We start from the raw sequence: 11,089 nt of genomic DNA on the forward strand, positions 1-11,089 counted from the left end.
TAGATGGGGATGTCTTTTCTAATGCTCATATTAACCCTGTAAATTAGCTTTCCTTTTGTTGTTTTACAAATGAGGAAATGGAATCTCAAAGAGGTCTTCCTTCTTCTACTCTGTCATAGTCTCTGCCAATTTCTGGGCTAGCTGGGTGGCCTCATTTCAGAATAACGATGCGTATAGGGGGAAAAAATGGGTGTTGGTGAATCAGAAAGTCTTGGGGGAAATAATGCATGTTCTAGCAGGTTCTAACAAAAATACTGGGCTGAGATTCAGGAGTCCCTGGGTCTCAGCCTCCACTTGGCCAGGAACCAGCTGTGGGGCGTGGCCTCGATCACCTCAGTGTTCACAGCTCTCTCAATCCCACGCTACCCTGCAGTTCTTGTTTTCTAATAAAGACTTTTACCACACCCAGAAGTTTCTCAAATTACAAAATAATTTTCAATCACAAGGTGGGGGCAGGGGGTTTGGGAGGGGCTCCAGGGAGTGCTTATGTAGATGAATGCACATTCGACAGCGAAACATACATTTCTAACTGCAAAATGAAAGGAAAACTATGATTTTCATAATGCAAAACTTGGAGGTGAAGCCAAACAAGATGTTCTTAGATATTGGGACATGGGTTTAGAAATGGTGGAAATGACTTATTTGCCATAATCAGGAAGAAGGAAGCTCTACACCCTCAGATGGAAGAAGGAAGACCCCAGAAAAAGGATTTACAGTTCTACAGGGCAATTAAAAAACAAAACCAAAAAAACAGCTAACATCAAATCCAGAACAAAGCCACCAAGTCAAGCCCTTCTGGACACCTGGGCTGGAGACCCCTGTGCCCCTGCATGGGTGAGCAGGACGTCAGGGGTGCCTTGACCCTACCTACTCCCCATTGCTCATGCCACTCAATGAATGAAACCCCACCTGGGTGGTTCAGCCGGCTTAGCCACCTGGGACAAATCAAACGCAACCTGAAGAAGCAAAGGCAGCCCAATTCAGCACACTGGTGGCTTCAGAGGTTCCGGGGTGCACAGAGCTGCATGGGAGGAGGACCTCAGCCCTTGCCACACCTCTGCTCTTGCCTGGAGAGCCCCCTGCTGGCCAGTGCTGCCTTGTCCTCTGCGGGCTCGGCTCCCTCCAACCACACACACCAGGAAGCCCAGCAAACACCCAGGGTTGCGTGCCTGGTCCACCTGGGGCAAACCCTCGAGACCCGGCAGTCCATCTCTGTGACCCTCGGCTTCCTCACCCGAGCAGGATCCATCCCCTAAGCACTCAGAGCATGGCTGTGCCTGTGAGATGGCCGGTACACAGCTGACCTCCAGGCCTGCCATCACCACCTTGGTGAGCACTACATCCCAGGCCCTCTCTGTCTCCTCTTCCTTGTAACCCTCAGGACAAGCCTGAGAGCAAGCTGAGAGGACAATCAGTCAGCGATCCACGACCTACCCAGGGAGTGGCCGGGTGTGATCCACGCTACAGTGGGTCTGACCCCGGAGCCCCTGTCCCAGGATGAGACGCAGCACAGCCTGGATTTACAAGCCCCACTGTTTGGGTTCAAATTCCAACTTCTCCACGAACAGGGTGTGCGACCTTGGGTCACTCGGCCACTTTTCTGGGGCCCCCATTTCCCTCCTGCTCCATGGGGGAGGGAGGAATAGAATACCATGGGGGTTCTTGTAGAAATTTGAGCTGAAAACATCCATGGAGTGCTCAGAACAGGGGCTGGGGGACATTAGCCGCCTTCCTTATTTCCCCACGCTCCCTGATCGCATCAGCCACTCTCTTCCCCATGTCTCTGGAAGGGGCTGCAGAGGGGTAGGGGTGGAACCAGAGGCTGCCATCGCCCCCACCCGGTTTGGGTCGTGTCCCCCAGTGCAGCCTCTGCCATCGTCCTCAAGAGCATTTATCACGCATTTACCACGGATCTTTAAAACGAAAGCTGCAGGGGAGGGTAATTAAGTTTAATAGGAGCCGCCGTCGATTTAAAGCCACAGGGGGGAAGTAATTAGATTTAACAGAAGCCACGGCTTTCTGAACCAAGACACACAGCGTGGGGGTCCCTGGTCTAGAAAGCCTTCGGGATGATGTCTTTTTGTAAAGACTTTCCTGGTGACATTTGCTGCGCCCTCAGTCATTAACGCCAGTCACTGACTGGGGGATGAATGTGGCCTCTGCTCATTGAAATTCATTAGGTCTGGCATTTCTCTCGCTGTCTCTCCCGTTTGCCCTCCCCATCGCCTTTGCGCTGGGCCAGGAGGGCTCTGCCCCAAAACCAGCCTCCTGGGGCCCCACATCTAGGAGCTGGGGGTTTGGAAGAATAACAAGAAATAATTAGAGTTAAGCCAAAACCCCCTAGGAGGACCCCTTTATTCCCCGCCAGGGTATTCTCTGGATGTCGTTTTCTTTATTTACAGGAACCACTTCATGGAGCGGCCCCTATTTCTTTCCTCACCTGGCACCTGCCCGGAAGCCAGGGGCGCCCATCACCGTTCCTTGGCCCCTTCCCGACCCCTCCCCACCAGGTAAGGATCTCGACCTCCCCCACCGTGCTGTTCCCCTTGACCCCGTGCGCAGAGACTCGGGGACTGAAGGACCAGACCCCCGACACAAGACAGCTCAAAAACCGGGAAACGGAGGCCCAGGCCTCCCTCTCTGCGCCCCTGCCTCCACCACCCTCCAGCCGAGAAGCTGGGGTTCACCAATCCCGCAGCTGGCCCGCCCCCCCTGCCCGAGAGCCTTCTTCCCAGTGCCCCCTTTCAGGTAGCATCTCGGGCACAGCCGCGGGGCCGGAGCGAGCGCGGAGCAGGCAGGGGCGCGGGGCCAGGAGCGCAAAGCCGAGGCCGACGCCGAGGCTGCGGCGCCACCTACAGTCCGTCGCGCGGCTCCCATTGTTTCCCTGCCCGCAGAGAGCGCGCCCGGACCCCCGTCGGGGGGCAATTTACCCGGATAAAAGGGGCGAGGCAGGAATTGCAAGAAGATGAAGCTGGGAGAACCTGAGCCGGAACTGCGGGGGGAAATTCTATTGGACGGCTTTGACGTCAGATGTGCGGGGCTGGGAAAGTCGGGGGAGGGAGTGCAAGTGGCCTTTTAAGGGGAAGGACCCTAAGGCCGAGGTGAGGCTTTTCCCGACTAGAGGGTGAAGGAGGCAAAACTCGGTGCCCCCAAACCTCTGACCCCGGGATTCCTGACCCCGCCCCTGCTGGTGCCCCGTGCAGAGCGCATCCACTGGGAGCCCGAGGCCTGGGGGAGGGGCTCCAGTTGTCGATTGCTTTGCAAAATCAAACTCTCCCAGCCAAGAACCTCGGGGCCGCTGCGCGGTGGGGAGGAGTTCCCCGAAACCCGGCCGCTACACGAGGCCTCCTCCTCCCGCAGATCCGAACGGCCTGGGCGGGGTCACCCCGGCTGGGACAAGAAGCCACCGCCTGCCTGCCCGGGCCCGGGGAGGGGGCTGGGGCCGGAGGCGGGGTGTGAGTGGGTGTGTGCGGGGGGCGGAGGCTTGATGCAATCCCGATAAGAAATGCTCGGGTGTCTTGGGCACCTAGCCGCGGGGCCCGTAAGGCGCTACTATATAAGGCTGCCGGCCCGGAGCCGCCGCGCCGTCGGAGTAGGAGCGCTGCGTCCAGGATCGAGGGCCACGGCCATCCCAACCCAGCACTCACACCCCCGCAGCGCATCCAGGTCGCCGCCCAGCCTCCCGCACCCCCATCGCCGGAGCTGCGCCGAGAGCCCCAGGGAGGTGCCATGCGGAGCGGGTGTGTGGTGGTCCACGCCTGGATCCTGGCCAGCCTCTGGCTGGCCGTGGCCGGGCGTCCTCTCGCCTTCTCCGACGCGGGGCCCCACGTGCACTACGGCTGGGGCGACCCCATCCGCCTGCGGCACCTGTACACCTCCGGCCCCCACGGGCTCTCCAGCTGCTTCCTGCGCATCCGCACCGACGGCGTCGTGGACTGCGCGCGGGGCCAAAGCGCGCACAGTGAGTGCCAGCCAGGTCCCCCGCCCGCCCCGCCGCGCACATCCCACCCCGCCCCGCGCATCCCACCCCAGCCGCCTTCCTTCCTTTGCCACCTTTAGGCTCCTGCGGACCCCTCAACTCCTGAGAACCCCAGGTTTTGGCACTTGGGCGTTAGGATCCCTCCCTTAGTCCCCAAACAGCGCGGGACGCTAGGGAGAGGCACAGGCTAGTGGACCGACCGCACCCACGTGGTGCGGGCCCCAGGGGTCCCGGCTGCAGCTTCTCGCTTCCCCTGCGCCCAGGTTTGCTGGAGATCAAGGCAGTAGCTCTGCGGACCGTGGCCATCAAGGGCGTGCACAGCGTGCGGTACCTCTGCATGGGCGCCGACGGCAAGATGCAGGGGCTGGTAAGTGTCCCCACGGGGCGGATGCGCCGGGGCGGGGGACTAACGCCGGTCCCCGGGCGGAGGCCCGAAGGAGAGAAAGGCGCTGGTTCGAATCCAGAGTTTCCTCGCCTCCTCCGACCAGACCCGTGTGCAACTTCGAGGGAAAGATTGCAAAGACCGATTAAGTGTATGTCCGACGATTTTCTAGTGAAATTTAGGGTCTCAGCCAGTAGCCAGAGAATAGGCAAAAGCTGCCTTTGCATTTGCAATTGAGTCAAAGGCCGGCCCAGCCGGACCGAGGAAACCCATTATTCGGCCTCCTTTGATATTAAACAGGAAAACCCACCTCGGGCCTTTTCAGCCTCTGCCTGCGCGTGTGTGGTCCTCGCCTCCGTTTCCCTCCCTCCAGTATAAAAAGAAGAAAAAAAGAACAGGAAAGAAAAAAGAGGGTCTACCCATAACTTTACTTTAAAAACAAATCAATTGTCAAGCAAGGCAGAAAACAGTGCATTTGGGATAGGCGAGTTTTTTTAGAATTAATTTTTAATCTACCAGGAGCACGGTGTGGCTTAGACGCAGATGCGCTGGAGTCATGTTGCGCCAGAGGCGTGCTTTTCCTCCTGCGGGCCTCACCTGTCCCGTAAACGCTTTCTGGTGGGGGCAGGGGTGAGGGCTGGCTGGGAAGGCCCAGGTAACCGCAGAGGTCCCGGGGCCGGAAGTGTACGAGCGCTAGGGCTCTGGTGGCCCGGGAACAAAGGCTGGGAGTTCAAAGGAACGAACCCGCGCCCCTCCCGCGGCCCCGCGCGCAGAAGAGGCTGTGTGAGGTCTCGGCCCGCGCAGGCCTCACACGCAGCCCCGGACTCCCTGGCGGAGCAGGGGCCAGGGCGGGGGTGGCCGCGCCTGCCCGGGGCCCCCACCCCAGAAAGGATGCAGAGGCGGGGCCGCCTCCAGCCCAACCAGCTCCTTTGTGAACAGCAGGACAAAGCATTTTAAGAGTCTCAGAATTGCTCGGTGCCTCTGCTGTGCTCCGTGTACTCAGAGCGCCTGTTTCAGGTTTTATGGCGGAGTCCTGCGTGAGAGGACTGCAGGGAAACGGGGTGGTCGGCACGCTGGACGCTGACTCCCACCCAGAGCCGCTCCAAACCCACCCTTGCAACTTTAATTTTGACATTTATTATGGGGGGGGAGTGCTTCTAATGCTGGGAGGCCAGCAGGGGACGTCAACCTAACCCGCCATTCTGCCCAAACTGAGGGTTGGGTCACCTGAAATCCCTTTGTGCCTTTTTTTTTTTTTTTTTTTTTGGCAGAGTCTTGCTCTGTGGCCCAGGCTGGAATCCAGTGACCTGATTTCGGCTCACTGCAACCTGTGCCTCCCGGGTTCAAGCGTTTCTCCTGCCTCAGTCTCCCATGGAGCTGGGAGTACAGGTGCCCACCACCACGCCCAGCTAATTTTTGTATTTTTAGTAGAGATGGAGTTTCACCATGTTGGCCAGGCTGGTCTCAAACTCCCAACCTCAAGTGATCCGCCCGTCTCGGCCTCCCAAAGTGCTGGGATTACAGGTGTGAGCCACCGGGCCCAGCCCCCTTTGTGCCTCTTGATCCCCTGTGCATGGTCTAACACGGATTGAGGATCTTTCCCTCCCTCCCTCCCTTCCTTCCTTCCTTTCTTTCCCTTCCTTTCTTTCTTTCTATTTCTTTCTTTCTTTTCTTTCTTTCTCTCTCTCTCTCTTCCTTCCTTTCTTTTTTGAGATGGAGTCCTGCTCGCTCTGTCACCCAGGCTGGAGTGCAGTGGCATGATCTCGGCTCACTGCAACCTCCACCTGTGGGGTTCAAGCAATTCTTCTGCCTCAGCCTCCCAAGTAGCTGGGACTACAGGCGTCGTGCCACCATGCCCAGCTAGTTTTTTTGTATTTTTAGTGGAGATGGGGTTTCACCATCCTGGCCAGGCTGTTCTCGAACTCCTGACCTCACGATCTGCCTGCCTTGGCCTCCCAAAGTGCTGGGATTACAGGCGTGAGCCACCTTGCCTGGCCTCTTTCTTTCTTAAAGATTCCACATTCTTCTAGAAACTTGAAATTATTTCATTTTCTGTATGGAGAACGTGATACTTATTTCTCCCAAAGGACAAGCCGAGTAAATAGAAGAAGGTCCTCCAGTTACTCGGTTTTGTGTTCCTTGTTTATTTATCATTTGGCATGTTTGGGAGAAATCGTGCTTGCTGTCCAGTGCTTTGTCCCAGCCATCCGTGGGCTCGGCAGGAGCCTGGGTTGCTGCAATGAGCCTCTTATCAGGAGCTTATTGGCACAGGCACATCCTCACCCACCTGCAGTTCAGTGACCTTTGCAGACTTAGGCAGAAACCTGACTGAGGCCGTCCTGCAGTGTGTTTACTGCCCAGCCCTTCCGGCTCCTGCCTGCGCCTGTCCTGGGTAGCCAAGGGGTAATGACACCTGTGTGGGATAGCACTTGCCCACTGGCACCTCTCAACCCTGTGGACTATGAATGTTCTAAGAAGAGGGACTGGCTTCCCTCAGCACACATTTCCGGCCACCAGCTGGGTGCCGGCCTGGCCTGGCCTGGCCTGACCTGGGGGAGGGGCTACTGAGATCTGGCTCTGGCAGCCTGCCTAGAAGGCCCTTGGTGACTGAATGGAGGAGACAGGGGGGCTGATGGTTCTCAGAACTGCTGCAGACCAGAAGGCCTTACTTAGAATGATAAAGGCACACAGTGATTTCTGAGATAGGTGGGGAACAGATGCTTTCATCTGGGCTCCAGGTCGGATTACATGCCATTTATTTAAAAGACCTATCCTAAGATGATAACCCGGTTTATCAGTGTTTCCCAAAGTGCCAGTGAAATACCCAGGAACGTTCTAAATGCCAGGAGTTGTGCATGTAATGTAAAGGGTGAGGGAAACACGGATGGCATTCCTGTGGGTTGATGGATGTTATTGCTCAGGACAAGGCTCTCGGAAAAGGTGAGGTAATTTAGTGGAAATTATTTGGGTCTATATAACGTGTATATGTAGTATTAAGTATATACATAAATATACGTATATGAAATAATAAACCTCAGTTTTGTCTGTGTGCATGTATATCTATATAAAGATTATTAAAAATGTATGAAGGTATATAAATATATTTAATTTATTAATGTGTTATATATTAACATAATGTACATATTACATATACTTACACTTACAGTACATTTATATATGTGTGTTCTCTGTGTATATATATAGTTGTGGGGTTTTTTGTTTGTTTGTTTTTTTGTTTTTGAGACAGGGTCTTGCTCTGTAAGCTAGATTAGAGTGCAGGGGCATGATCATTGTTCACTGCAGCCTTGACCCCCCAGCCTCAACCCATCCTCTCACCTCTAAGCCTCCTGAGTAGCTGGGCCTACAGGCGCCCGCCCCCATGCCCTGCTAATTTTTGTACTTTTTGTAGAGATGGAATTTTACCATGTTGCCCAGGCTGGTCTCAAACTCCTGGATTCAAGTGATCCACCTGCTCTGGGTCTCCCAAAGTGCTGGGACTACAGGTGTAAGCTACTGTGCCTGGCTTTAAAGTACATTTTATATATTATATATGCTTATATATCTAAAGGTATATTGTATATATACTTACCTATACAGTGTGTACATCAGGAAGTATGTATAAAACATGCAAGAGATGCTGATGTGGAAGGTCACTGCTGGTGGCCACCTGGGACAGTCTGTAGCACAAATGTCCATGTGTACCTGTGTTCCCCGTCCACTGTGGATTGCTCAGAGCTGCCCGTTTTTTCTGCAGCTTCAGTACTCAGAGGAAGACTGTGCTTTTGAGGAGGAGATCCGCCCTGATGGCTACAATGTATACCGATCCGAGAAGCACCACCTCCCGATCTCCCTGAGCAGTGCCAAACAGAGGCAGCTGTACAAGAACAGAGGCTTTCTTCCACTCTCTCATTTCCTGCCCATGCTGCCCATGGCCCCAGAGGAGCCTGAGGACCTCAGGGGCCACTTGGAATCTGACATGTTCTCTTCGCCCCTGGAGACCGACAGCATGGACCCATTTGGGCTTGTCACCGGACTGGAGGCGGTGAGGAGTCCCAGCTTTGAGAAATAACTGAGGTCATGCCCGGGCCTCTTCACTGCTGCCAGGGGCTGTGGTACCTGCAGAGTGGAGGCTGTGCTTCTACAAGAGCAGTCCCGAGTCCATGTTCTGTTTAGCTTTAGGAAGAAACATCTAGAAGTTGTACATATTCAGAGTTTTCCATTGGCCGTGCCAGTTTCTAGCCAATAGACTTGTCTGATCATAACATTGTAAGCCTGTAGCTTGCCCAGCTGCTGCCCGGGCCCCCATTCTGCTCCCTCGAGGTTGCTGGACAAGCTGCTGTGCTGTCTCAGTCCTGCTTGAGTATCTCCACTGATGGGGAACTCACTTCCTTTGGAAAAATTGAAATTCTCTAATTTTTTTTCTCATCACTTCCCCAGGAGCAGCCAGAAGACAGGCAGTGGTTTTAATTTCAGGAACAGGTGATCCACTCTGTAAAACAGCACGTAAATTTCACTCAACCCCATGTGGGAATTGATCTATATCTCTACTTCCAGGGACCATTTGCCCTTCCCAAACCCCTCCAGGCCAGAACTGACTGGAGCAGGCATGGCCCACCAGGCTTCAGGAGTAGGGGAAGCCCGGAGCCCCACTCCAGCTCTGGGACATCTTGAGAATTCCCCCTGAGGCCAGTTCTGTCATGGATGCTGTCCTGAGAATAACTTGCTGCCCCCGGTGTCACCTGCTTCCATCCCCCAGCCCACCAGCCCTCTGCCCACCTCACATGTCTCCCCATGGATTGGGGCTTCCCAGGCCCCCACCTTATGTCAACCTGCACTTCTCGTTCAAAAATCAGGAAAAGAAAAGATTTGAAGACCCTAAGTCTTGTCAATAACTTGGGTGTGGAAGCAGCGGGGGAAGACTTAGAACCCTTTCCCCAGCACTTAGTTTTCCAACATGATATTTATGAGTAATTTATTTTGATATGTACATCTCTTATTTTCTTACATTATTTATGCCCCCAAATTATATTTATGTATGTAAGTGAGGTTTGTTTTGTACATTAAAATGGACTTTGTTTGTATCAAAAGTTGCGTTCTGTTATCCTCCTGGAATGTTAGGGAACGTGGGGAAGGGGCTGGTGGGGGCAGCGCCGTCCACGGGAAGAAACCCTCCGTGTGTTTGCTCTTGACACCAAAAGCTCGGGTGGGAAGTTCAAAGGGTTTGGGCCAGCCAGCTCTAGTGGTGGAGGGTGTGGTTTGGACCCTGCTGTCCTGCCCTTTCCTCATGTCTAGGGACTTGGCTTCCTCAGACCACCTTCTCTCTAGCAATCTCAGTGGTTAGGGCGGCCTCTCTGCCAGGAGGATTTTTGGTCGCAGAAAACAGAAACACCAAGGAACAGTGGCCTAAGTCAGGCCCTCACCCTCAGTACTCTTCACTGAGGGGAAGATGTTCCTGTGTTTAGCAGCCCACCTACTAGATGCCTATAGCAACCCCCACGTTGTGACAACCAAAATACCACCAGAAGTTGTTGCATGTCCTTGGGGGGCAAAATCACCCTTAGCAGAGGACCACTGACCTTAGCGAATAGGATTTCTTTTTGCCCAGCCACAAATCCAGAGGGACGCAATGGCCCAGCGACGCCTGAGCTGTGCCCTCTGTGATTCCCTTGGTGCCCCTGTCATGCTGGGGCCTTGTCTCGCCAGGGCTGCTGTGGCTTCAGCTGAGCGCCCTGTACTCAGCGAGAGGGAATCATTTTGGGCCGGGCCTCTCTCATCAAGAAAGCCAACACTTCCTTAGAACCTTTCAGCAAATTCCGGTTACATCCTATGAACTAGGTTTGCATCACAGGACCAGGCCAGCCCCCAGCTGCAAGGCAAGCTGGGAAGGCAAGAATTAATGGTCAGGGTGACCAGGTGTGGGTCCACATCCTGAGTGCAAGGAGGAGCAGGTGCAACCGGACACCAACATGTGCATGAAACACAATTCCAAGTGAGTGTTTGCCAGCGATTAGGGATGGTGGAGTGAGTCAGGGAGGAGGGTTGGGTCACTCAGGGCAGTAGTTCCCAGGTACTTATGTTGGCAGTGAGGGGGGTAATGTCATTGTTGAAGACTACAAAGGCTATTTCAGGTGAAGCCTCCCCACTCTTCAGTAAAGGGGACCTCCACTTGTTATTCTCACTGACGACATGCCCAGGACACCCAGAGTTGACCCTTGGGCCATTCCCTGTCTCCATTTGCCAATCGAGATGCCCTTCTCTTTGGTATCCTCGTCATGTAACCATGCTGATTAGAGAGCTGGCAGGCAGGGCTGAATGATGCTTGTGGACACAGCCTTCTCTACCTGTGGCAGGGCAAGACAAGAAAGGCACTCACCCGGAGCCACACAGCTTGGAGGCAGCTCAGGGGCTGTGGGCAGGGCCCTTTGATTGCTGTGTGACCTTGAGTAACTCACATCGCCTCTCTGAGCCTGCATCCTTCTGTGGACATGAGGTTAACAGGGTCTGCATGGTAGGGCTATACAGGAATCCAGTGAAATAATGTCTGCAGGATGCCTGACACAGAGTCAGTTGCCTATCCACAGCAACCCTCACCAAGGATAGAACGATCTGTCCTGAGCTATTACGTCCACTGGTTCTCAAATTTGGCTGCACATTGGAAAAAGATGATAGCTGGAACCCACTCATGGAGATTCTGGGTTTTTTTTTTTCTCTTTCTTTCTCTCTCTCTC

The 11,089-nt window shown here is 54.4% G+C and overlaps 1 protein-coding gene across 1 annotated transcript; it reads left to right on the forward strand.

The window, feature by feature from the left end:
- Positions 1-3,273: 3,273 nt before the first annotated feature.
- On the forward strand, positions 3,274-9,448 carry FGF19 (fibroblast growth factor 19). Its single transcript, XM_033205486.1, has 3 exons — positions 3,274-3,961; positions 4,243-4,346; positions 8,116-9,448. Exons 1-3 carry the CDS (start codon positions 3,730-3,732, stop codon positions 8,428-8,430), a joined length of 651 nt encoding a protein of 216 aa, XP_033061377.1. The 5' UTR covers positions 3,274-3,729; the 3' UTR covers positions 8,431-9,448.
- Positions 9,449-11,089: the final 1,641 nt, after the last annotated feature.

This window comes from Trachypithecus francoisi, unplaced genomic scaffold, assembly GCF_009764315.1.
Source record: "Trachypithecus francoisi isolate TF-2019V2 unplaced genomic scaffold, Tfra_2.0 Lachesis_group8, whole genome shotgun sequence".
NCBI lineage: Eukaryota > Metazoa > Chordata > Mammalia > Primates > Cercopithecidae > Trachypithecus > Trachypithecus francoisi.

What these genes read in the sequence shown, in the direction of transcription:
- FGF19 (XM_033205486.1), top strand. Translation starts at nt 3,730, where the DNA reads ATGCGGAGCGGGTGTGTGGTGGTCCACGCCTGGATCCTGGCCAGCCTC. An exon ending in GCGGGGCCAAAGCGCGCACA is followed by an intron (nt 3,962 to 4,242) that starts GTGAGTGCCAGC and finishes CCCTGCGCCCAG; the next exon opens with GTTTGCTGGAGATCAAGGCA. An exon ending in ACGGCAAGATGCAGGGGCTG is followed by an intron (nt 4,347 to 8,115) that starts GTAAGTGTCCCC and finishes TTTTTTCTGCAG; the next exon opens with CTTCAGTACTCAGAGGAAGA.